At 44.6% G+C, this 26,619-nt stretch overlaps 1 protein-coding gene across 1 annotated transcript in view; it reads left to right on the top strand.

Annotated features, from left to right (window-relative positions):
* The window catches only part of ROGDI (rogdi atypical leucine zipper), a 397,000-nt gene that overhangs the window by 208,707 nt on the left and 161,674 nt on the right, over positions 1 to 26,619 (top strand). Inside the window, exon 8 of the mRNA XM_078662917.1 lies at positions 22,200 to 22,313. Coding sequence (XP_078519043.1) covers positions 22,200 to 22,313 — 114 coding nt within the window. The remainder of the gene's footprint in view (positions 1 to 22,199; positions 22,314 to 26,619) is intronic.

Raw genomic sequence — 26,619 nt, forward strand, 5'->3', positions numbered from 1 at the left:
AGCCCCTCCTAGCTAAAGTACTGTACCTAAAATATAGATATGGTACACTGCAAATTAAGAAATTTGTGTCTAGCTGGGGGAAAAATTCTGAAGAGGGCAATGATTTTTTCTGCGCTGAGTGTGCTATGGATTGTCAAGAAGACCTAGCACATGTTCTATTCTTTTGTACTTGCTATGAAATCCCAAGGAGAAAATGGATTCGCCCATTGGGTAGGAACTTGGGCATTAGACAGTACGTTAAAATGTTACGTATTCTCAGAACAGACACCTCTAGGTTGTTCGTATTTGGGTTGAGTAGATTTCTACTAGCGACCAACTTTATCAGATTAAAACGAGGCCTAAAGTTCTGAAACAAGAGGGAATGTGATAATACATGAATTGTGGCCTTCCCCAATAGATGTCATCCACTTTTAATTACATTTGCTCTTTCATGTAAGAAATGCTGTATAGCTGGATTTTGTTGATCCTGCCTCATTTACAATGTCTCTTGTCTATGATTACTGATGGATCTAGGAATGATGAGTCAATAAGTGTTATTTTAGCTTGACTGTAATCTTGCGATAATATTCCCTATATATCGTTGGAACTTGGAATTAATGGAAGAGGCACTTTACGCTGAGGACTTTTAAAAATAGCATTTTATAATTAATGGATCGATTACTGATACTACATTTTATATATATATCGTTTTTATCCTATTTATACATATATATTTTATTGTTATTGATTAACTTTTTCTGCTTTGATGATTCAGTGAATCGAATAAAGATGTTTACAGCAGAAAAGAAGAATGGATTAACATGTAACAAAAGGGGAATTAGTGCAGCGGAAATTATTGGAGATATATTTGGTGCACAGATAGCTTCAGTGGGGGGGTGATTTTAAATTCACAGAAAATTGTCTACAAGTAGTTGATCGTTTATCAACGGATACTGCTGGTGGGTTCTTAATGATTGATACTGAAATGGTTGCTATGAGAACCATGGTTTTACAAAATAGACTTGCCTTAGATGTATTATTGGCAAAAGAAGGCGGAGTCTGTAGTATGCTGAAAATTCAACACAGTTGTACATAAATCCCTGATAAAAATAAAGATTTGGAGGGATATATCAAAAACATTACTCATTTACATGATGATTTGTCAAAACTGAAGGTTGAGGGTGCACGGGAGAAGCTTGGTAAGATTTTCTTTACCATAGGTAACTGATTTTCTACTTTTTCTACCATGATTGTTAGGGAGGATACTAACACCAATAGTTGCTGATGCTACAGGTGTGGTAAATAAATAATTAATTACCGGTACTATTTTTCTATACATTAACCAAAACAGATAGCTCAATAAATAAGAGGCAGGATCCGTGATATCTGAGTCAGAATGGCTTTAATCGGATGGCTCGAGCCTAAAGACCATGAAGTGGCATGCAATGGAATGGAATGGCAGCTGCAACGTCTCATTAACATTACATAGTATATATAGGAAAACAGTATAATTGCATTGCATACAGTAGGCGTAACAAGTGACAAACGTAAGATAAGAACATATGGGCGTACAAAGAAGGCGTGCACAGGGCGTGCACGTAGACATGTGATGAAAACGTCACAGAAGTGTCATAAATGGGTGGATACATGGAGGGGGCTACCTGGGCAGCTGGAACCTTTAACCTACTGGTGCGCGCAAACGAGCCATGACGTGTAACTAGGGAGAGCTGGGGGCTCTGACTTCTGGCACTAGAAGAGGAGACTAAAGTCTGGGATGTCAGAACGACCTGTACCTATAGCATATCTGATATCTTGTGTTTGGAGTACATGTTGCTTGAATCTAAAAGTCATCAGGGCAAAGGCTACTTGTCACTAAGGCTAGTGCATGCATATATTTCTTAGTGTATTGCGTGTGCTATGAATCTTCTATGGATACTAATTCAGTAATTCTCTTGCATGGAGACAGGAAGACTAGACTATAGATGAAGATGTTTATGCGGTTCGTTAGCTAGGAATGTGAAGCCGGGGAGCTGAACTGATAACTAGAGGCATAACATATTCTTGGCAGACAGGCAGGCAGGCCGGGCACCGCGCTGCTTGGCAGAAAGTAAGTGAAGGGTCAGGGATGCGGGAGGGGCTGCATCGCTCCTCGGAGTGGTTTCGGGAGACTTGAGGCTCGAATCTGGTGTCCAGGCCCTGTGAGGCCTAGAAACGGGGACAACTCGATGAATTAACGTGCACAATGTAAAGACGTTGGCAACATAGGCCTAGAAGCCTAATTCACGTTGCTTTCAGGAAGACTGGATAACTGGCATACTAACGTTGGACACAACTATAATTGCGTCTTTATTCGGTCAAGGGATAAATATGCATATTAATCATGCACATATAACATACGATGGGGAACACGTAGGGACATATGACAGGGCAAAATTCAATTTTCCTCATTCCCTCCTTGTTCCCTACGTTTCCTTCAAGAAACATCAATATTCATGATACCATCTATCTGTTCATACAGCATCATTTGCTCGTTTCTTATCTTCTGGGAATGGGCCTTTGGACTTGGAATACAAGAGGTAGCGCACAAGCCGCAAATCGCAGGGCCACATTGTAAACAGAGACAACAACTGAATATGATCATTACTACTATTCCTAGGAATGACAGTACTTTCTATCCCCAGGCAGATATTATATTCCAGAGCCAACCGGACCATGTCCAGGTGCCTGGATTCTGGTGTAACTGATGGGCTATTTTATGAAGTCTTGTTATAGCTGAATATACAGACGGTGCGTTATTAGGAATGAAAATGCAACAACTAGATCCGATGACTCTACAAGCTCCGCCCCTATCGGCCAGTATGACGTCAAGAACAAGGCGGTTCTGAAGAACGACAAATCTCATAGCAGATTGTTCTTCTGTTAAGTTACCTAGAGCGGAAGTAGTCTCATTCACTACTGCTTCAAGGGTTCTGGTTAACCTACGTATTAGCTTACTATTCTGGATAGGTCCTATGAAGAAAAAGAAACCTTTATTGAAGTCTGTATACTGTTCTAAGGCAGTTTCAGTCTGATCGACAATTGGGGACTCGATCTCCCTTCTATGTCTGACGTGTACTAGATGAGTATTTCTGTGATAATCGGATGGGGCTAGGAAAACTGGTGGCAGTAGGAAGGCAATGTAACATGTTCCATCCCAATCTAGGGGCAGACGTACATATGCGGTCTGACCACATACAAAATATGAATGACGTGAGGCTTTGAAAGTAGATTTCCCACTGTCACTATACTCTACCACAGTAGTACAATCACTGTGTCCTAGATGTACTGAACCATTCTTTCTAACACATAATTCGCCTTTCACTGGTAGGACTGTTATAGCAGGCAAATCTGGAGTAGTCTCGGACTGAAGATTCAAAACCATGAAATTCGAGGAGAAATTACCTAGATCGTATACTTCATTTTCGAGATCTAACCCTGTCCTATGGGAAAGACCTTCCTTGTCTGGGAAACATGTTCTATTCAGAAGGGACTTATCGTCTAAGGATGATGTTATCGTAAACCATGCTCCACACGAACCATTGTGTGAAAACGGATAGGGAAAAAGTGGCAGAACTCCCTTCGGTGTCTGGTAAGGGGGGAGTCGACCACACACCCAACAATTAGTGGCATTGCTGGTCTGGTGTGAATAGTGTAACATTCGAATAAAAGTATTGTTGCGCATTGCAAGTCGATAGGATAACTCGTGAGGGGGTAGTTCACTAAAAGTGTGCTCTACTGTATCATTAGAGGAAAGATGTACATGCGAATCAAGAGGAGGAAAAAATACATGTAAAACATAACTTATGCATGTGATCGTAAGACTCAGAAATAACATAAACAATAACGTAATAACGCATCTGCTGCGCAGATTCTTAAAATAACGTATTTTCTTGGAGTTTTGTCTAACTCTCTCACTATGGGGGTCTATCTCATACATGTCAGGAACCTGTCTAACCGCTTCACCCGAGAGGGACTTAAACAATTAAACTGTCTGACTTGCTAGACCTCAATTTCATTTTATACTCCTGCTGCGGAGTTTTCTCTAACAGGGGAAGTTTAGAGTCAGTATCGGGGCAGTCCTTGAAAAAAGTCTTTGGGACGGAGTCCATGAAAACGCTTGATGTGGCTGGAGTGAAGCCAGCCCTTGCGTCCCTCCAGCTTCACAGCGGTCCTTGTGGTCATCAGAACAAGTTTCGGCTCCTTCCAGCGGGGCTCCAGCGGGCTTGAACGATCAAAGTTGCGAATCAGAACAAGGTCACCTGGAACGACCTTGTGCGGTTTCACCTGGGTGTTGTCTGGAAAGGCAGCCGCGACCTGTGAACGACAAGAGAGTAGTGCAGACATCAAGGAAGCTAGGTAATCTGTCAGCATATTACTGTCAACATCGGTAATTTTACGTGGCATAGGTGTACCCCACATGTTCGGGGGACGACCGAATACAACTTCATACGGTGACAGACCTGATCGGGAGTGAGCGACCATTCTCATATAAAAAAGGGCGACTGGCAGTGCTACCATCCAATCTACACCTTTCTCGGCACAGACTTTTGCAATACGTATTTTCAGAGTTTGATTGTGTCTCTCGACGAGGCCAGCTGCCTCGGGGTGTCGTACACAGTGGAACTTCCACTGGTACCCTAACAGAAGAGATACTTGTTTCATGAGTTCGGATGAGAATGGCTGGCTGTTGTCTGAATACACGACCCTGGGCAAACCATAGCGTGGGGAAAAACTCACGAACCAACTGCCTGGCAGTGGTCGCGGCAGTGTAATCTGGAACTGGATATGCTTCTGTCCATCTGGACAAAGCGCATACAACTACGAGGACATACTTGTAACCTCGACATCGATCCATCTGAATATAATCCATCTGGAGGACTTCAAAAGGGTGGTCAGGAGGATGGAATCCACCTTGTTCCACCGGAACACCTTTTCCTGGATTGAACTGACAACAGATCATGCAGGTACGTACTTTCTGCTTAGCCGCTGCTCGTAAATGCTTGTTAAACCAAATGTTCTGGATGCTGTCTAACATGGCTTTTTCTCCTAAATGTGCTGGACTATGTGCTGTATTAATAATGACTTGAACCATAGAGTCGGGGAGAAACCATGTGGCTTTTCCCTTCGTCAACCATCCCTGATCTGTCTGGACCCCTCCTTGTTCAGACCATTTCTTGATTTCGTCTGGGGTAGCATGTGACTGTATGTCTAGTACGTCTTGTGTAGGGTCCTTAACTGTCATACAAGTCGTCTGGACTGGAACATCTGTCTTTGTCGTGTTAACTGGAATGTCCGGGGTCTGAGCTGTAAGCTTGGCTGTTCGATCTGCCAGATCGTTACCTTGGGAAATGGTATCCGTGGCTTTCGTATGTGCTTTGCACTTCATAATGGCAATGTCTTTCGGTAAATGTATTGCTTCTAACAGAGCTTGAATGAGGGGGCCATGCTGAATCTTGGCTCCATGAGAGGTCATGAAACCTCTTTCTTGCCAGAGGACTCCAAAGTCGTGAACGACTCCGAATGCATAACGTGAATCTGTATATATGTTTACTTTCAGGTTCTTGGCTCGTATGCAGGCTTGGGTCAGAGCGATGAGCTCTGCTGCTTGAGCAGACAAGGTGTCAATAGGATGTGTTTCTATAACTTCAGTTTCAGTAGTTACTGCATACGCAGCTACTAACTCTCCTGTACTTGTTCTCATACATGAACCATCCACGTAAAGTGTCCGGTCTGGGTCAGGTAATGCAATGTCTGTCAAGTCTTGTCTTGGCTTGGTCATAGTGTTAATGACTTCCACGCAGTCATGTGTGGCAGGATTTGATGTAATCGAGGGTAACAATGTAGCAGGATTTAAAATGTTGCAGCGTCTGATTTCTATGTGTGGCTGAAACAGTGTCAGTTCATATCCTGTTAAACGTGCAATTGTCAAGTGCTGAGTCTGTGTTCGATTTAAAAGAACTTCCACGGAGTGTGGAACTTGTACCGTCAGGGGGTGTCCTAACACTATGGAATCACTTTGTCTGATAGCTAGAGCTGTGGCTGCAACTGACTTGAGGCACGCAGGCAGAGCCTGGGCTACTGGATCTAATGTGCTAGAAAAATAAGCACAAGGCTTGTGTTGTCCTGCTTGATCTTGTGTAAGAACAGATAATGCTGTACCATCACGTTCAGTGACAAAGAGTGTAAAAGGCTTACTGTAGTTCAGTGTCGCTAAAACAGGTGCATTACATAAAGCTTTCTTTAACTCATTGAAAACAAGTGTATGTTCCTGGGTCCAAGGGAGGACAGTCGATGTGGCTGCCCCCTGTGTTGTCAACTGTTTCAGTGGCTTGGCTAGATATGCGTACTGGGGAATCCATTGTCTGCAGTAAGAAGTGAGGCCGATAAAAGCTCGTACCTCCTTCTGTGTCTTGGGCTGTGGAAGATGTGCTATTAACTGGATACGGTCAGGTGTCAACTGTCTACCCCTCTTGGACAGCAAGTGTCCTAGGTATACCACTTGCTGGACACAGAATTGCAGTTTCGAAGGGGACACCTTGTGCCCCATCTCTGCCAGGAAATACAAGACTGTCAGTGATGCACATTCGCAGTCACGTTCTGTACGGGCTGTGATCAATAAGTCATCGACATACTGGAGCAGGGCAGTGTCAGTTGGCATGTGAATACTGTCTAGTTGTCTTTTAAGTGCTTAACTGTAAATACTAGGACTTTCTGTGAAACCTTGAGGAGCACGTGTGAATTTATAACTTCTTCCATTTAAACAGAATCCGAAAAGAAACTGGCTGTCTGGATGAATGGGGACACTAAAGAATGCGTTCTTGAGATCAATAACAGTAAAGAACGTAGCTTCAGAATCAATGGCAGTCAATAGGGAAGAGATATCTGGGACCACTGGGTACTGGGGAATGATACATTTATTAAGTTCTCGGAGGTCAATCACTAATCGATAAACTGGAGGTGCATTTGGATCAGTACGTTTAAGAATCGGAATGATAGGAGAATTACATACATTGGAGTCAGTTTCTACAACTACTCCTTGAGCAATGAGCTCGTCAATAATTTTCGATAAGGCTGCTACAGCCTCAGGTGGCAATTTGTACTGTCGGATTCGTGGTAATACAACACCTTGTTTCAGAGTGACACGATATGGTGTAATATGCATACAACCTACATCAGTTGGACCTTGCGCCCATAAATGCTGTGGTACATTCAATAATCTTGGATCAAAATCACGTAACACATAATGACCTTTAAAATCACGTAAAAACAACAGCATATGACTGCTCCTAATTCTTTCAATGTTTTAATACCAAGTAAATTTTCAGGACATGATTTCGTAAGTAACAAGTCTGTAGTTCGGGACAATGGACCAACTTCTAGGGAAACTGGTTTCGATATTTCATTAACAATAGGCTTTCCTGAAAATCCCAGGGAAACATTTCTTGAGCCTGAGAGTGGAGCCCCTGGAACCTCGTCATGACTGATGGTAGTCCTACTTGCCCCTGTATCAATCAGAAACTTTCTGTCTTTCCCTAATACTTGACTGTGTACATAGGGACCCTCTTGATCTACAGGAATCTCGATGAGAGGCAAGCCAACCTCCCTCTCTAGGCTGTTTCATGAATACTGCTGATATTCTGGATAATCTGACTGTGCGTACTGGTACATCTGTTGTGTAACGTGTTGTGTGGCAGCCATAGGCTGCGGTACTGTAACTGTCTGTTGTGCGTTCTGCGGTGGTTGCGTGTTTTGCGGAACATGTTCCTGTCTAGGAGGACGCGGTCTCTCTTTCGTCTTACCAGTAGCTATGTTGTGTTTCAGAACTGCGCATTCGTTTATGTAGTGACCTGGCTGTTTACAGTAATTGCACGTCCCTTTAACGGGAGCTGCAGAATGAGTAGTCTGATTCGTACCCCTCTTCTGACTATCTGCTGGAACAGACTGTGCAACTAGTACTTTCATTTTCGTATCCTTCATACGTCTCCTTTCGTGTTCTTGCTCTTCCCTGATTCTGTTCTGGTGATACTGTAACATCTGGAGCATTTGTGACGGAGTATTAGCTTGCCATGTACTCTCGACTTTTAATACTCGATTTTTAACTTGTGGTAAAGAATTCTCAACTAGTTTGGTAACAAAAAGATGTGGATACGACTCACTACTTGTCTTCAAACCGCTATTAATAATGAAACATTTCTCAAATCTGGAATAAAAGTCACTAGTGTCTTCGTCTTGTTTCTGTTTACAGGCTGAGATGGCATCCCAATCTTCCTTTTTCGTGGCTAGTAATCTTGGCAAGGCTTGTATTAACAACTCGGGCAACTCTTTGGCTTTTTCCCCAAGTCCAGTACCTGGAACTCGTGTATTATTTTCGTTCTCTAACGCGGTCCAATCAATCTTTTTCTCTCCCACCTCCCATTCTTTTTCTTTGAGTTTTTCATAAATGCCCGCAGGCAACAGGACCTTTAACATTTTGATGATATCAGGATACGTGTATTCTCCCATACGGAGCATGTCTTTTAATTCACGGTGAAACCCTGCTGGATCTTTATCGTGACAGGGCACTAACTTTTTCATTTCTAGTAGTTCTATTTTCGTTATAGGGGTGTAAACAAATACTCGTTCGAGCTCACCCCCCGTTCCTTTAACTGGATGTACTTCTCTCAACGGATTCTGTCTATCTATGTAGAATGGGGGTGAAACAGGAACAAAATGCGGAGTTAGGAACGTTCTGTATTTGTGGCGCTGTTCTAAAATGACGCTAATCAGATCGGTACCTAGACCTTTCCATCTGTTTTGGAGTAACTCGTTCAGTACATTATATAACGGACCTGGATCAGAATGCTGACTCTCATACAGTGTAATGAGGTGTTGGATCATGTACATACCCACCAGTCGCTGCTCGGCTGGGGGCAGTTTCAGAAACATTTGAGCCACTACTTCGTCTGAAAACGTGGTAGAATCACTAGTCCATCGAACTGCTGATCGGGCTAGTTCTTGTTCATGCATGGTACTAAGCTCACTGTAACCTATTCGTAGTTTCAGAACTTTATCGGTAGCCTGGAATAAATGTTCAAGAGAACACTGTTCTGGTACGGGAGGAGGAAAAACTTTCTTGTAGTCTAGGCGTGTGTCTATCAGAAGGTCTCGTCCTACCTACATACGCTATTCTGGTGGGATTCTCGTTGTCTGTCTCTTCGTCTGAAGAGTCATTCTCTTTCTCTGCTATTATTCTTGCTTTCTCCCTCTCGTGTATGCCTACAATTTCTTTACGAATCTTTCTGTACATAGTTTCTATACTATTCTGTGTCTTGTGTTTTCCGTCTGCTATATTGTCACTCCATCTTATCAGGACTTTCATCTCTTCTGGATTTTTATCAGGACGATCCTGTTCTCTTATTAAAAATTTATTAGAAATTGCAAAATCATGCCTTGAGTCTCGACTTTCCGGTGTACCATAGCTTCGTGAATACTTTCTGGTTTCTCCCCTGTTCGGATAAAATGATATATTCTGTCTAAATGTTCTTTCATATCTGATATGGTGATCAAGAAGTTTGCAACTCGTCGTAAACGTACGGAATATAATATCATGTGATCTTCGCCTGGCACTGGGTCATATCTACAATCAGTAAGGTACTTTTTGAGGGCTTCGTACGTAGCCACTTTTGGCGTATGCTGTAACGCTGCATCTCTCAGCGTCAGGCGCTTTGTTTGAGGCGGGGTGATAGGAATACCTCCCCCTGCTCCTCCTGAACTAGAATCGTCAATTAATACTGAATGTGTGGCCGCTGGTAACGTGACTGGTAAAGTAGGTGTACGTAATGTGGGTTGGTCCTGGGGTACTGGCATATGGACCGGATTCCCGGGACCCACGGCTGGAGGTACAGTAATTACATTATTAACAGGAGGTTGAACTTGAACAGGCGGAGTAGGATTCGTATTTGCATATTCTGGGACAGTGTCATCTAAATAGGAAGAAAGGAAAATTTCAGCTGCAGTCGGTTTATGACGCAGCTTAGTCGGGACCAATGGTGGCGGTAAATTACAGAGTGCTTCCGGGGTCGCCTTCGGCAAACCCTCGGCGAGAAGGGGATAGATACCTTTAATAAGGGCATTCCTCTGTCTGTCTGACTGTTCTGCTCTAACTCGTTCACCTTCTTCTAGTAATTCCCTTTCTTGGGCTTTTTCGGAGGATTCCCTACTTAATTCTGCTTTTCTGAATTCTTTTTCCGTTCTTTTATGCGATTCTTTACGCCATAATTCTATGGCATCTTTCTGGGATTGTCTGGCTTTCTTTTTCCATAATGCTTCTTCTACTCTCATGATGCACTCGGCATCCCATGTTCCTGAAACAGGCCATCTATATTTCTCTTCGAGATCTTTGGTGTAGTCCACCCATAAATCTAGATACAGTATGGCATCTAAGCCATGCTTATGATACATGAAATGTCCAGGACTGTCCCTGGGAGGAACAGGAACTGATTCTTCGAGTAACCCTTTTCTGGTTTTTATCTGACGTAACTTAGAAAACAGCGGCATATTTGAACCGTACTTGAACTTGAACACAATACACAATAATAAATAGCAAACAATCACTCATACCACGACATCAAAAACACATTAATAACAGTTCGAACAGATACTACCTAATACATTGAAAACATAATACTTGAATTTCTCGAGAACAGACTTACTAGAATTACTGGATGCACTGCTAAAACAGTACAGAACATACCGGTCTCCTAAAGAGACACGTCATACCGTATCCACCTAAGTGAACACGTCGGACCGGATCTGTGTACCCAAACCCGTCGGACCGGGCACAAATTAATGAACCCGTCTAGATACGTCCCAGCAACGGTACTCACCGGGAAGCAAAACTGAAAGCCTCGGACTGGACTGGACAGCTACGACGTCTGGTTACTGCTACGCACTACGCATGCGCCTCGGGCTTCGGAAACAGGTGGGCCTCCGGATACCTCGGACCTTGCTCTCTCGGCTTGGGCTCTGGTCGGGACGATCCGCCTTCCTCACCGCCTCGTCTGGATGCCGGACCGCAGTCTCCGTCTCCTCTGTGGGCCTGAGGGAGACTTGAAGCAGAAATATCTGCATGTGCACAGTAGGGGTCCGTCACGGCTGTAGAAGGGTCAGGGGGCCTGCGTTACATCGCCGGCGCGTGGGGAAGGGGCTCGTCCCTATTCGGGCGCCATTATGTGGTAAATAAATAAATAATTACCGGTACTATTTTTCTATGCATTAACTGAAAAGGATAGCTCAATAAATAAGAGGCAGAATCCGTGGTATCTGAGTCGTATGGGCTTTAATCAGATGGCTCGAGCCAATGGACCATCGGGTTCCATCACCTGCAAAGGTTCAGGAAGGGACAGACACAAGGAAAAGGGGAATGGCAGCTGAAGCATCTCATTAACATCATACAGTATATATAGTAAAACAGTACAATTGCATTGAATACAGTAGGCGTAACAAATGACAAACGAAAGATAAGAACATATGGGCGTAACAAGAAGGCGTGCACAGGGCGTGCACGGAGGCATGTGATGTAAACGTCACAGAAGTGTCATAAATGGGTGGATACATGGAGGGGGCTACCTGGGCAGCTGGAACCTTTAACCTACTGGTGCGCGCGAACGGGCCATGACGTGTAACTGGGGAGAGCTGGGGGCTCTGACTTCTGGCACTAGAAGAGGAGACTAAAGTCTGGGATGTCAGAACGACCTGTACCTATAGCATATCTGATATCTTGTGTTTGGAGTACATGTTGCTTGAATCTAAAAGTCATCAGGGCAAAGGCTACTTGTCACTAAGGCTAGTGCATGCATATAGTTCTTAGTGTATTGCGTGTGCTATGAATCTTCTACGGATACTAATTCAGTAATTCTCTTGCATGGAGACAGGAAGACTAGACTATAGATGAAGATGTTTATGCGGTTCGTTAGCTAGGAATGTGAAGCCGGGGAGCTGAACTGATAACTAGAGGCATAACATATTCTTGGCAGACAGGCAGGCAGGCCGGGCACCGCGCTGCTTGGCAGAAAGTAAGTGAAGGGTCAGGGATGCGGGAGGGGCTGCATCGCTCCTCGGAGTGGTTTCGGGAGACTTGAGGCTCGAATCTGGTGTCCAGGCCCTGTGAGGCCTAGAAACGGGGACAACTCGATGAATTAACGTGCACAATGTAAAGACGTTGGCAACATAGGCCTAGAAGCCTAATTCACGTTGCTTTCAGGAAGACTGGATAACTGGCATACTAACGTTGGACACAACTATAATTGCGTCTTTATTCGGTCAAGGGATAAATATGCATATTAATCATGCACATATAACATACGATGGGGAACACGTAGGGACACATGACAGGGCAAAATTCAATTTTCCTCAAGGTAGTCTGAGGAATACAGAGAACAGAGGCCTTTTATATGCTCTCACGGTTACAAACTTCAGCATACAAATAAGGGGCAGTCCTAGCTTTTGCAAGCATGCAAAATACCTAACATTCCTTCTTACACAAGCCGGACAAACCCATAATAAAAGGACCACAACCCATATCATAAACAGACCATAAAAGAAGGAACAGAAAACAGATAAGGGGTGTGTGTGTGCATACCAAACTCTACAATGTACTGTGCTTTGATCCTCAATCTTGATCAGCTAAAGGGCAGGAACTGGTTTAACAAGGTCAGCTTCAGGCAACAGGGTCAGTTCACTCAGGTCAAACAGGAGTCAGCACAAACTCAAGCTAAGGTCTACATGTCCTTAAAAGACTTGTTTCAGCCACAATCATGGCCTATGTGAGGGCAACCACAAAATGGCTGCCATACACAAAATGGAACCCACGGGTTCAGAATTCACAGAACCTCACTATTTGAGACATATTTGGCGTTATCCATGTTTTTAAGATATTGCACAGCAGCGCTGGCTGCTGTGCAACATGGCTAAACAAAGCGCTATGGCGCGGCCAGCGTTGACCACGCCATAGCGCTTTACTTGAAGCCATGCTGCACAGCAGTCCGCCCAGCTGTGCAACATCTTTAAAAAAAAAAAGAAAACACACGAACAAAGCCAAATAGCTCTGCGCAAGCTGTGTGGCTTTCTTAATTGTTTTTAGAGATGGTTAACAATAAATAAAAACAAAGCGCTATGATGTGGCCAGCGCTAGCCGTCAAAACACTTTGGCAGAGCACCTCTGTTCTTTCCAGTGACAGAGGTTAAGGTGTGCCTCCTTCACTGCAGGTGAAGCGTCTCCTCCCTACTCACTCTACCACTCTCTAAGACACACTCTGCTACACACTCTGCTACACACTCTGCTACACACTCTGCTACACACTCTGCTACACACTCTGCTACACACTCTGCTACACACTCTGCTACACACTCTGCTACACACTCTACTACACACTCTACTACACACTCTACTACTCACTCTCTACTACTCACTCTCTACTACTCTCTACTACACTCACTATTCTCCACTATTCTCTACTACTCACTCTATACAACACACTCTCTACTACTCACTCTACTACTCACTCTACTACACACTCTCTACTACACACTCTCTACTACACACTCTCTACTACTCTGCTACTCACTCTCTGCTACTCTGCTACTCACTCTCTGCTACTCACTCTCTGCTACTCACTCTCTGCTACTCACTCTCTGCTACTCACTCTCTGCTACTCACTCTCTGCTACTCACTCTCTGCTACTCACTCTCTGCTACTCACTCTCTGCTACTCACTCTCTGCTACACACTACTACACACTCTACTACACACTCTACTACACACTCTACTACACACTCTACTACTCACTCTACTACTCACTCTACTACTCACTCTACTACTCACTCTACTACTCACTCTACTACTCACTCTACTACTACACACTCTCTACTACACACTCTCTACTACACACTCTCTACTACTCACTCTCTACTACTCACTCTCTACTACTCACTCTACTACACACTTACTATTCTCCACTACTCACTCTATACGACACACTCACTACTACTCACTCTACTACTCACTCTACTACTCACTCTACTACACACTCTACTACACACTCTACTACACACTCTACTACACACTCTACTACACACTCTACTACACACTCTACTACACACTCTACTACACACTCTACTACACACTCTACTACACACTCTACTACACACTCTACTACACACTCTACTACACACTCTACTACACACTCTACTACACACTCTCTACTACACACTCTCTACTACACACTCTCTACTACACACTCTCTACTACACACTCTCTACTACACACTCTCTACTACACACTCTCTACTACTCACTACACACTCTCTACTACACACTCTCTACTACACACTCTCTACTACTCACTCTCTACTACTCACTCTCTACTACTCACTCTCTACTACTCACTCTCTACTACTCACTCTACTGCTCTCTACTACTCACTCTCTACTACACACTCTACTACTCACTCTACTACTCACTCTACTACTCTCTACTACCCACTACTACACACTCTCTACTACTCATTCTCTACTACACTCTCTACTACACACTGTTTACTACTCATTTTCTACGACACATTCTCTACTACACACTCACTACTACACTCTACTACACACTACTACAGAGTCTCTACCCTCTACTACTCACTTAACTACTCATTCTCTACTACTCACTCTACTACTCTCTCCCACACACTCTCTACTACTTACTCTCAACTACTTACTCTCTACTACTTACTCTCTACTACTTACTCTCTACTACTTACTCTCTACTACTTACTCTCTACTACTTACTCTCTACTACTTACTCTCTACTACTTACTCTCTACTACTTACTCTCTACTACTTACTCTCTACTACTTACTCTCTACTACTTACTCTCTACTCTTACTCTACTACTTACTCTCTACTACTCACTCTACTACACACTCTACTACTCTCTACTACTCACTCTCTACTCTAAACTTCTCTCTCTAATATCTATTCTCTACCTCTCTCTACCTCTCCCTCTACTCCTCTCTAACTCTCTACCTCTACATCTACCTCTCTACCTCTACCTCTCTACCTCTTTCTACCTCTCTCTACGTGCACACATATGCACATATATATGTATATATATGCATATGCATTTATATATATGTATGTGTATATATATATACATACATATATAAATGTATATATACATCTGCATATCTATATAAATACATGCATACATATACATATATGCATACATATGCATGTTATGTACATGAAAGTTTGAAAAACACTAATAAAAGCAAATCTAAAAAAACACCTAATTACAAACAGAATTGCTTTAACTTAATCGAGGGTGAGACCTATTGCATTTTCACTGCTTGTTTTAAAGTAGCGCGTGTAAAAAAACAGCTTTTCACCAGAGTGAGGCGGATGATTACCTTGCCCTGTGGTGTCCTGCACGCTTCTAGAGGGACCCTAGGTGCAGTGGCGTAATGAAACTTGATACCCCCCCAATGTTACACCACGGCACAGTTGAAAGGTAAGCAGGCTGACTCAGCATGTGAGGCATGTGTACACAAGGAGTGTGCCTGCCTTCCACTGCAGCTGACCAAACGGGGCCCCGGTATAACATTTTGAGCCTTACATGGGGAGGTTGTCTGGAGAGGCTGCCCCCCCATGCATCACTGTGCAGGCCAGGTTGGGGCTCTTTTGCTACGTATTCAAGAGTATTAGAGGCAGTCGTCCCCTTGGATTTCAGTATGAGGACCTTGGGGGTAAATTGAAAACACCTGAGCACCATGTCTGACAGGGTTACCTGATGAATTCAAATCCCTCTTGCCATTGACTGTGGCTCAGGGGACCCTCTGTCACCCCTTCTCGTGAAAATGGAGGTTGTTCCCGATCAGATTTTCATACAAAGCCAAGCCACAGGTAAGGCTCCACATGCCCCCCAAGATGAAGCAGCAAAGAACATCCTTCTTGCATACCTGGATAGACCACGCATCTGCTGATTCAACTCGTTCTCTTATGAAAGGTTCCTAAAGCTCCTGACTCTGTTGGAGATAACGCTTTGCGTTATTACTGAGATTTCTTCTTTTTGCATGTCATTTCAGTCTAATGCTGTACTCTTTCTTCTCTCTGAAGGTGTAACTACATGTGGCATGAGTGGACTAGGCGTTTGCCTCATAGTTTCTATTCTTCGTAGATGGCTTTTATTCTTTTCTTACAGGATCTTTGGTCTTCTAGGGGACAACTCTTTTATTCATTTACCTTACTCTAGTTGTTGTAGTTAAGTTCGCACTTTGCGAACTGTGGTCCCTAGATGGCATATACATATTGCTGTTGAATTTATATAACTTTTGGATTCTTTTATTATGGAATCCTTACAAATCCCCCAGTTTCAGTGTGAGGGATTTTTTTTACATCATCTGTAGATTAGTCTCTAGTCATATTGTAAGATTACGTACTAACCGTGGGTTTCGTTAAGCTTCAAAGTTTCTTTTTTATACTTCATATCTTATTCAACTTTATACTCTATTGCTTGCTGATGCTTTCTCAGGCAGTTTGCATTACGCTAATGTTGTGGATGACTGTTGTTTTCTTAGTGGGTTTGATGGTCTTTATGGTTTCCATACTATTATATGTATCAACAAAGAAGACTAGCACTATATGACTTTATGGTTGGGACTCTGACTAGTTTTGTCAGTGGACACCTTGTAGGTGTATTCATGAAGCCCTCACCCACCAACCTAGTTGGTGGCATGCTTCATCATCGGGCCCACCCAGTAACACCTAATGTGTCCCGGGTGTGCTTCAACGCTTGATTACAGCGGAGCTGGTATGTTACTGAGAGTGCAGTGTTGGTGACGTGACAGTTAAAACGGCTTGGCGAGTGTCCCAGTACCCGAGGGTAAATTACATTTTAATGACTGGGCCGCTGTCAGCGGTTAAAAATAAGGCAAGAGGATGTTTTGGTGGTGAGTTACGACCTCCTACATCCCTTATTGGTCGACATGTTTCAGCCAGTGCCTTAGGATTAACCTGGCTTTCCTCAGGACCTATTTAAAAGTGTGCATGTGCAAGCTAAAAAAGGTGGGTAGGTGAAGCGACAAGGGGTTGACCAGCCTTTCTGATCAGAGCCTGCTGTGTACCTGTAACGCCGTCTTCTCACCGGAATGTGAAGACGGCGTTACAGGTACACGGCAGGCTCTGATCAGAAAGGCTGGTCAACCCCTTGTCGCTTCACTCCTGGAAGCATTGGCTGCTAAATCCCAGCGTATGCATGAGAAGGGAATCCCCCTCTCACACCTAGAAAAACACCTTAGCGAGTGTAACACATAGTCTGTATTACACCTGAAGGATCTTGTCTCGGTCTTTGTAATATATGATCTTTGCAATAATTGGGCAAGGAGGGAGTTTAGGCGCCAGGGACTCTCCACCACAAAGCAGGAGGACCATTGGGATCTGGGGACCCAAGAGGCAATCCGTTTCTTTTGGAACCTTCTGGGAAATCCATGAATCGAAGATTACAGTGCTGGGCCCTGTGGCATCCTCTTGGTGTCCTTTTATGAGGTTAGATGTAGATGTTAATTTGGAGACGGTGTATTTAGTTCACTCAGGTTATCGTCCAGTGCTGAGACCCAGCCTTCGGCCTCAGGGACACTGTCTGCGACACCACAACATTTTTGGCGCAAGAGGGATTCCACCTCACCAATTGTAAGTTTGAGCGCAATGCAGGAGGCCTGAATCGCCAGTAAGATGGCCCAGGTGTCTTTTGTCAAGGAGGATGCTCTTTGGGTGGTTGCGGGGTGTTGGAGCCCACGAGCGTAGGATGTGGGGGGCTGTATACTTGTCAATCTTGTGTTGCCCTTGGGATTCTAATATGTATCGCAGCCCATGGCTGAGCGCCATGATCCGGTGTGTTCGCCTGGCGAGAAAACTGGGTCAGACCAAGTGATTACCTTATCAGGGCCGGTAGAACATTTTGTGACTACTGGCACCCAGGTCGTTTGGGTGGTGGGGAGTGGAAGGAACAACAGCTTTCCACTAGAACACAGGACCAGCATCTTGTCCCCGATGACCGGCAAGTTAAGGGTTGCCTATCGGCTCCCTTGGGGCTGCGCGGCCGCTATGGGAATGTGGTACCAGTGTGTTTTGAGGGCAGTGGCTGTCCCGTGGCGGGCCACTGCAAAGATATACGGACCTCCCCTTCCCAAGCAGGGAAGAGCAGGCTCCAAACAGATGTGAGGGGGTGCGTCACAGGCTCCCCCCACATTATCTGTGGAGGTCAGCAGTGTTTCACCCACTGCACCACTCCCAAGCACAGGCAAGCCAGTGCGGTGGTAGTGTGGTCGCTGCAGTAGTTCATGGACAAGGAGGGTAGCACGAGGAGATCTGCCTGTGGGGAGGAGCAGGTGGGCCCTGTTCAGGCATGGGGGAGTTTTGCATGTCCATACAAGCCCACCCTCCTGATTCAGGTGGGAAACTACAGATTTCAAGGCTAGTCTCCCAACTCCTGATTCATGCATGCAAAAACCCAATTCCTCTGCATACTTCAGACTGCAGGGACCGGTCTTGTGTGACTCTGACTATGCACCGCCATTAACCTGCTCGTGCAGGCAAGAGCACAAAATGTGTCACGCCCTCTGCCTGCCAGAGCGATTTCTTTGTGCTCTTGACAGGCAAAGAAAGAAAGGTATATTTGCATTTAATATCTGCTCCTGTAGCAGCATACTTGCAATTCCCATTATGCTAATAGACCCGATGCAGGCCTCAACAGACGGTAATGGGAGAAATACATGCTCCCGATTTATTTCTTTAAAAATCTCCCACTTTCCTTTTCCTAAATGTTGGACCATATGCTTGTCGCAAATTCCCCTGCAGCAAGGATCTGTGTGGGGCAGTGCCCCCCACCCTCCTGTTGTCCCAGGCCGCAGTGGCTGCGAGACGTCACTGCCTCTGCCGCCCACGCAGAAGCCTGCCTTTCTCTGAAAAGGCTCTACTTTGAGCACCCGGCGCCACCGTCCCAGCCTCACCACTTTGAGACCTGAAGGAAGTCACCTTGTCTGTCTCCTGGTAGGCAGCTATCCGCTCCTGATGCACACACTACTGGGATAGTCTCTAGAGCCGCGCGGCCGCCATATTTGATGTAGGTCTCTTCCCGGTCCGCTCCTATTTCAGCTGACATGATCCTCCCTGGGCAGCGGCGATATTCCCCCCCAGTCCCTCAATTTGTGCAGATAGGGGGGGGGGGGGCGCCTCCCAGGCCACCGATACCCCATTACCCCACTGGTAACAGTCACTGGCGTGGCCAGTCGGAAGCTCTAACGGATAGCTACCACCATCTTTGGCTGCTAGGCCACACCCCAACAGTATGTGACTTTAAATGGCACTTAATAACTTTCATTTTCAGGCATCACTTTATTATAGGTAAGTAAAATATTCCTCACTTTCAATGTAAATCTACAAAAAAACAGAAGATTTCACAGTCAAATTACTTGGAGTTCGGAGACCAGTAGCTGCTGGAAATAGTGGATGGCTAGGGCGTCAGTTCATCCTGTATGTCTCCTGCTGCATGGTTAGGTTTAAGGATGGGAACCTATCCCTATACAAGTCACTGGTACCGGTACAATTTTCCAGTGGTGGTGGGCACCCGCATTTCAGAGACTCCCACACTGGGTCCAGGAGTGTCCACTAGCCTATTGGTTAGTTGCCTGGATGAGTGGCGGTCATCAGAGATTTGAATGGCAGTAGCTCTGATACTGCTCTGGCTAGTTGATTTCTTCTCCAGACAACGAAACTGTATCCCAGACCAAGGTCCTATGTCCATATTTCTCAGGATCTCAAGTACTTGCCACAGTGGTATGCACAGCCACCATACAGGTACTGAGACGGTTCAGTAAGGAGCAGCCCTGCCCTTTTCAGTGCTTGATGGGGCTAGAACAGCTCCTTAACCTAGTTTTTGCTAATTTTGCCTGAGCAACTGGCAAGAAGCCTTGTGGCTTTTGAGCACTTTTTGTCTTGTCAAGATCCCCTTTTGACATGCGTATTCCAGTTCCTTGTGTATGCTGGTAAATTTTTATTTCCAATCCAGCAGCACCACGCCTCTGTAGATTCACCTAACTTATGCTGAGTCTGACAGGAGACTTGCAACTCTCCGAGTTCCTGGCTGGCCAGTCAGGGAGGTTATATGCTTTGAATTTCTGGGTGCTCATCCAATCCAGGAGTCCAGGCTTTTAGTGTGATATTTTCATCAGGTGGTTATGTAGCCTTGTTGGTCCTTCCTGAGACTAGTTTTAGCCGCTCAGGTAGATGTGGAATAGTTTCAGGAAGGAGGTCTTCTCACAAGGGAATGATGACCACATAGGGAAAGGGTAGAGGGTAAGGATTCACTCTGGCAGGGGAGCTATGACTGTCAAAGGCATCTGGCTGGCTGTCTGACTTACTTTACCCATCAAAGACAAATTGTTCTAGAGGTGGAGACAGGAGCTGTGTGCATTCAGGATCCAGTGTCTGAGATGGATTTTGGCAAGCAAGCTCCAACGTGAGTATTCTAATGGGCCTTACAATTCGTTACACATGTGAGAACAGACAAACACATGCATAAACCCCTCATTCCCTCACACTATGATGTGCTCCCATGATAAATAACAAATGTCCTTGCATTATGTAATTATTAGTGTTTTTAGTAAATAGGATAGTCTATACACATTTAATTCGCTAGTCAATGCTTTTTAACAAAAATAAGATTGTTGGGAGCAAGAAAGTTGGAAATTATGCAATTGAAAGCTTACTTTTGATTTATTTTCAGTTTTATATAGCATGATCTTGACCAGAGGTCATTAGAGCCCTTTACAAGCGACCAGATTAAGTTACACGTTTTTTCGACACGTAGATTAAGTGATTTGCCCAAAATTACGGGATGTAGAGCCTTGTTATTGTTAATTTATATCTTCACTTAGTACTTAATTTCTTGATGAAGTGAGCATGTTGCATATGTTTGTATATGTTATGGTTTTGCTTAAATAAAATTAAAAAAACTGAATTTGAATAAACTTGCTCACAGCAAAGTCTCTCCAGCTAAGGTAGCCACTCCCACAAAATTCTCAGATCAAAGAGTCTGCAATCCATTCCCATTCCCAGTTTACACAGGCATCACTCCAATACAGGACAAAGGATCGACAACCACCAATGAGCAAATCCTTTGTTGTAGAGATGTAGATAGCAGCCACATACAAATCTGGTCAAAATCTTTGAAAACATTACAGCCAAGATAAGACTCTTGGGTGAAGGTCAGATGCACTCTGATTAAACCAGGTGCATCTATGGATCATCCAGTGCCTGAAAGAAAAATTACTTGCAGTAATCGCCCTTGCACCTATGTGTTCAACTTCAATGAATGTGTAATCTTCCCCTTTCAGAATGAGATGCCATACCATATTTCCCTGTTTCTGCTCAAAATGGAAACTAAAAGGACACTGGTAGAAGACAAACCTAGGAGTTTTTAACAAACGACCCAAAACTATGGCTGCCTGGAATAAGACCGAGAAGTTTACTTAACCTTCTTTGCAATTATATTATTAAACTTTTAAAAATTGTCACTGGAATGATGACCCCCATCCCCCGTCTATCATACTTCTTATAGGCGGGATAAAGGGAAATACCCATTAATTTCACAGCTGAGCAGCAAAGTGACCTTTATGCTCCGTAAATGCAGGCTCACTACAGTTCAGTTATGGAAATGTCCTCGCCCTCTATTGCAGTTATGCAGGACTAAGATGTGACAGTTGTGTACAATGGAAAAGCTAGTAGCTATGGTCCATGACCATTTTAAGAATATAAAAATATCTGGACTTGCTTTGTAACTTATTCGAACAGTTCTCACTCGATGGCTGAAAACACATTTTTAAATGCGCTATATACTTCTGGCTTCCTCCTACTTTCCCTACCCTATATCTTTTCCCTACATCCTTGAAAAATTGCAAACAACAAGTTAAAAAAAAAAAGTAGTGTGTGACAAATGTTTAGTACTTCAGATTTGGTAACTAAAATTTGGTTTACCTGGAAACTCTTCTTGGTTTCTGTGGAAATGCTATAATTTAGCTTTTCTTCTGAATTGAACAGTCAGTTATGTTTCACTGGTGTTGATAGCCTGTTTGACTAGGTTTTGTTCTGTTCCTTTATCTAGAAAATGTTTACTCCTGCACTGCCTGGAGATGTCCTTGTGAACTTCTACATCAACCTGAACAAACTTTGCCTGCTTGTCTATCAGCTCCATGCTCTACAGCCTAGCTCCACCAAGGTATTGTCTGCTACTTCCTTCTAGAACACGCACCTGTCTCTTGCCTTGCCACACATGCTGCCTGCCGTTCTCTAACTGTCTGTCTCAGTTTTAATAATAGCCTTATTCTGTATTTTTTGGGTTGTTGTGTATCCGTAGAAAATGAAATTAGGTTTCCCATGAGAACTGACTGAGCAATAATATATTGAGCTTACCAACCTCCGCATGATATAAAAGTCACTGACTTAGTCAGCCAAGGCTTTTTGTTGTCATATCCCTAGTTGGTGCAGTAAAGTTCGAATGCTTTGTTTTGTCAAAATGTCCAGTGAACTTTGCCGTAGAAAATTATCAAGATCAACATCTGTCCCACATTTCTGTAAGAATGACTTGAAAGATAGGGCAATTGCACAGTTACTTTATTAAGCGTGCTCGGGAATGTACTACCTTCATCCACCTTGCCTTCATAAGAAGCTGGACTGAGCCTGCTAGATGGATCCCCACCATATTCTCAGGAAGACCTTTCCTGTGCCAGGCTGACTAGAAGATCCACGCGCACAACCTCCTGGTCTGGCCAGGAGGAAGATTTCATGAGAGTGCCATCCGAGCCATGTTGTCGCCTGTTGTAGAGAGCGGTCGACATGCACATTTCCTGACTATTCTGTGACTGTAGGTTATCAGTATACCCTCTTTTCAGGCACCAATGTCACCAGGAGCCAGTTCTCAACACCGCTGAATAAGGGTCCAGAGGAGGCCACCTTGTTTTCTGCAACCATTTGAATAAACTTTATGGTTCTGGAGATATTGCTAGATGAATTAGCTTTTAGAATCCTAGCACTAAAAGACCTCCTTGAAGTAAAGTTTTCCATCTGGGATCTGTAGATTTACCATAAAGAAGGTAACCTATGAACAACCAGCCAGGAACAGTGTCACCGGCACATTACCACTGGGAGCACCAGAGACTTTCGTGGTCAAGGGCCTGGTTGATTGGGTGGAGGTTTTCTGGGGTGTACATTTTTAGTTGTAGTACCTTTTTATTCCAGCGTGGGTACCAGTGCGGTTACCAGTGTCTGTATCGGTGCCAGAATTGGGTCAAGAGTCCCTGCACCTGTATCCCTTGTACTTCTTTTTGACCCGTTTGCAAATGTAGTTTTATCCCAGAGGATAACATTGGCATCAGGGACATTGTTATCACAAATTTAGAGGCTACCAGTAGGTGTATTTTGGTCCAAGAAGATGCTAGCATCTTCTGTTTTGTGTGTATCTTATTTTTATTTGAACTACTTACGTTAATGAGTGTACTTTGTTGTTTTCAGACAGTATCTGACTTTAACTTCCTCATTTGCCTGCAATAATCCTTATCTGCTTCTCCTTGCTACCCTGAAAGAGTTGAGTAGTAAAGCGAAGTCACTTGGATTGGTGGAGTGCCACCAGTATTACGGTCCAAGAACACCAGTGGTAAATGACAGTACCCATACATGATGTTGCCCAGTAACCTTTGACTCTCCTAGGACCCCCAGTAAAGGCCTTACGGTATTGTAATAAAGGATGCATTTGTAATAAACTGTATATTTAGATTAAGCCATAATACAAATATTTCAAACACATAATACATCCAGATTAGAAATGCAAATTGCATCATTATTGAATATAGCGCACATTTAACGCAATAGCGTAGTTACTAGGTTTAACAAGATGGTATTTACTGATTTTCTAAAACCAGATCTTCCATAGATTGCATTTCAAAATTTGGCAACTGTACAAGATCGATCTACCATTTTGTTACGGTAAGAAAAATTTACACAACATTGTCTGTATTCTTATTCTATTTTTAGTCCTACCTCTGTTACCATAAATACTTTCATTTGGTTGATTCTAAAGTTTAAAATGATGAACGAAGAATTAAACTCTAAAGTTCTACTGGTCATGCTTAGGCAGTCTTATCAATGAGCTGACGATTCAAAAACATGCATGGCATTTGAAGATATCCATGAATCCCACACTAGTATTTCCATACACCTCGAAGTGACAAAGCCAGGATTTTAAATGCACAAATACGTTTACAAAAAAAAACCTAGCAATGAAGAAGCTGTTGCATCTCTCAGATCCCACTACTAAATATGTTTCTGAACTGCATTTGAAAACTGGATCCATCCAATATTTCCAATTCACTGGCTACCTTACAAGTCTGTATTGTATGTTGTTACTGTCAGAACATTCTAATTGATGCAGACTATTTTCTAATTTTAGATTGATCAGTATTGAGTGATGGAAAGTATCGGTGTCTTTTATAAGGACAATTTAAAGCTCATGGGTATCCGCTATTTAATTGGTCTGTGCTGCAAGCCTCTTACTGTGAACTTAAAACGTAAGCTAGACTGCATCAACAAACGTTGATGGCATATAACAGTTTCTATATTCTGCTTGTTAGAAATGGGATCCCTGGCTGACCAGGGCTTGCGCCAAAGTCAGTCAGAGACCACCACTTCCACGTCAGGGCAAGGGAGTAACACGCCAAGATAACCCCTGCTCACCCCTTTGGTAACGTAGCACGAGCAGTAAGGCTAAACTCGGAGGCAATGTGAGTTAAGTGTTTGCGCGCGCACCCCCAGCAACAACACCCAAGGCCCACCACAAAGGAACTCCACACAAGGTTATATATAAAAATTGCCTTTGTATCACCAAAACACATTAGATAAAAACACACACTTTACAATGTGCCAACAGGCACGGGCAGAATTTACAGGAGATATGTACAAGACAGGGCCACCTGGACCACTGTCAGGAATATGCACTTTTAGACTTAGTACTTGGTAGAACTAGCACTTGTAGGAATAATAATTAGCACATAGCACATATAATAATAATCACTGTAGCACAAAATAGAACATAAAGCACACAACCAGTAACCACTGGTAACCGGTAAGTACCACCTACGCACCCCTAACCACTTTAGGAAAATGTCACGCAGGGAACCAGGACCTCGCTAGCAACACCTGTACTAGGAGAAAAACAACCACCTAAGTATCACCATACATTTAGGGGTATAAGCAAGAACACATTACACATGATGCATCACAACATTCAGAGGTGTAGGGAAGGAGATCACATGATGCATAAACATACGTTCAGCGGTGTAAGAACAAGGCACATGACGCATAAACAACACATTCAGATGTGCAGGAACAATTGCGCAGAAATCACAGTCACCACCTGTGACTGTCCCTAAGCCAACTGGCCTCTCTGGGGCTAGGACGCCCTGTGTCCCAAAGTCAGGGGCCTAAACGTGGCAGCTGCCCACTAAGTGCTGGGCAGCTGTAGGACAATGATTGGGCCAACACTGGAGCCTCGCAGGCTCTGACCAATTGATTGCCCCCTGAGCCCCTCTGGGCTCCAAGCAAAGCAATGCCCCTGAGCCTCTCCGGGCTCGAAATGCAATGTGGGGCAAGGTGGGAGCGGCCCGCTGCCTTCCGGGGCCGCTCTACCGCAAGAAAAGAATGCCCCCTGAGCCCCACTGGGCTCTGCAGAAAGGATGCCCCTAGAGCCCTCGTGGCTCTCCACAAAATGGGGGGCCTTGAGCCTCTCGGGGCTCCGCAACAACTGTGGCACCGGCTTTGTTGGAGTCCCCCTCCTGGTGACTCAAGAAGACAATGGTCCCGCTCGTGGGAGTCCCTCTGGACTCTAGGCACAATGCACCTTTAGCGTGGGAGCGGCCCGCTGCCAACCGGGGCCGCTCTGCGCATACCAACAACTGCCCCCGCTCCTTGGAAACACTCACCGGGTCTGGTTGCGGAGGGAGAGCTCCCGCCAGCCCGTGTCACTCACCGGCGGTACTCCGGCGGGGCTCCTCCTCACTTCCTTGGAGCCTCGGGGGGGGGGGGAAGAGTTTGAGGGGAGGCGCCGGGTTCTTCTCTTCTGTGTCGGGTGGAGGCGGGATGAGCTCCCTTCCTCCCGGGCCCTCAGGACGCGCCTCTCTTCACCACCTTGTACCGGAGCGCGGGGTGAGCTCCTGTCGACTTCCGGTTGTTCCGCCTGACTTCCGGTTTCGGTGCTCTCCGGCCCACGGGCCGCGGCGGTGAATGCGGGGAGACACACGAGGGGTAGGCTCCCTCTAATTAAATAATGATGCCAGCAAGGTCCCTCGCAGGGTGGGCACCCGTCAGGGGTCAACAAAGGGCAGGCACACGGCAAAACACGGCGTGGGCATCCGCAAAAGGAAAATAAAAGCGCTACCAAGCGCTTAGAGGAAGAATCAAGCGCTCCCAGGCGCTAGGTAAAATAAAGTTCCAGCAAAGTTCTTAGGTAGGCAGGGGGGCAAGGCTGGGCCCAG

Source organism: Lissotriton helveticus, chromosome 10 (assembly GCF_964261635.1).
Source record: "Lissotriton helveticus chromosome 10, aLisHel1.1, whole genome shotgun sequence".
Lineage (NCBI taxonomy): Eukaryota > Metazoa > Chordata > Amphibia > Caudata > Salamandridae > Lissotriton > Lissotriton helveticus.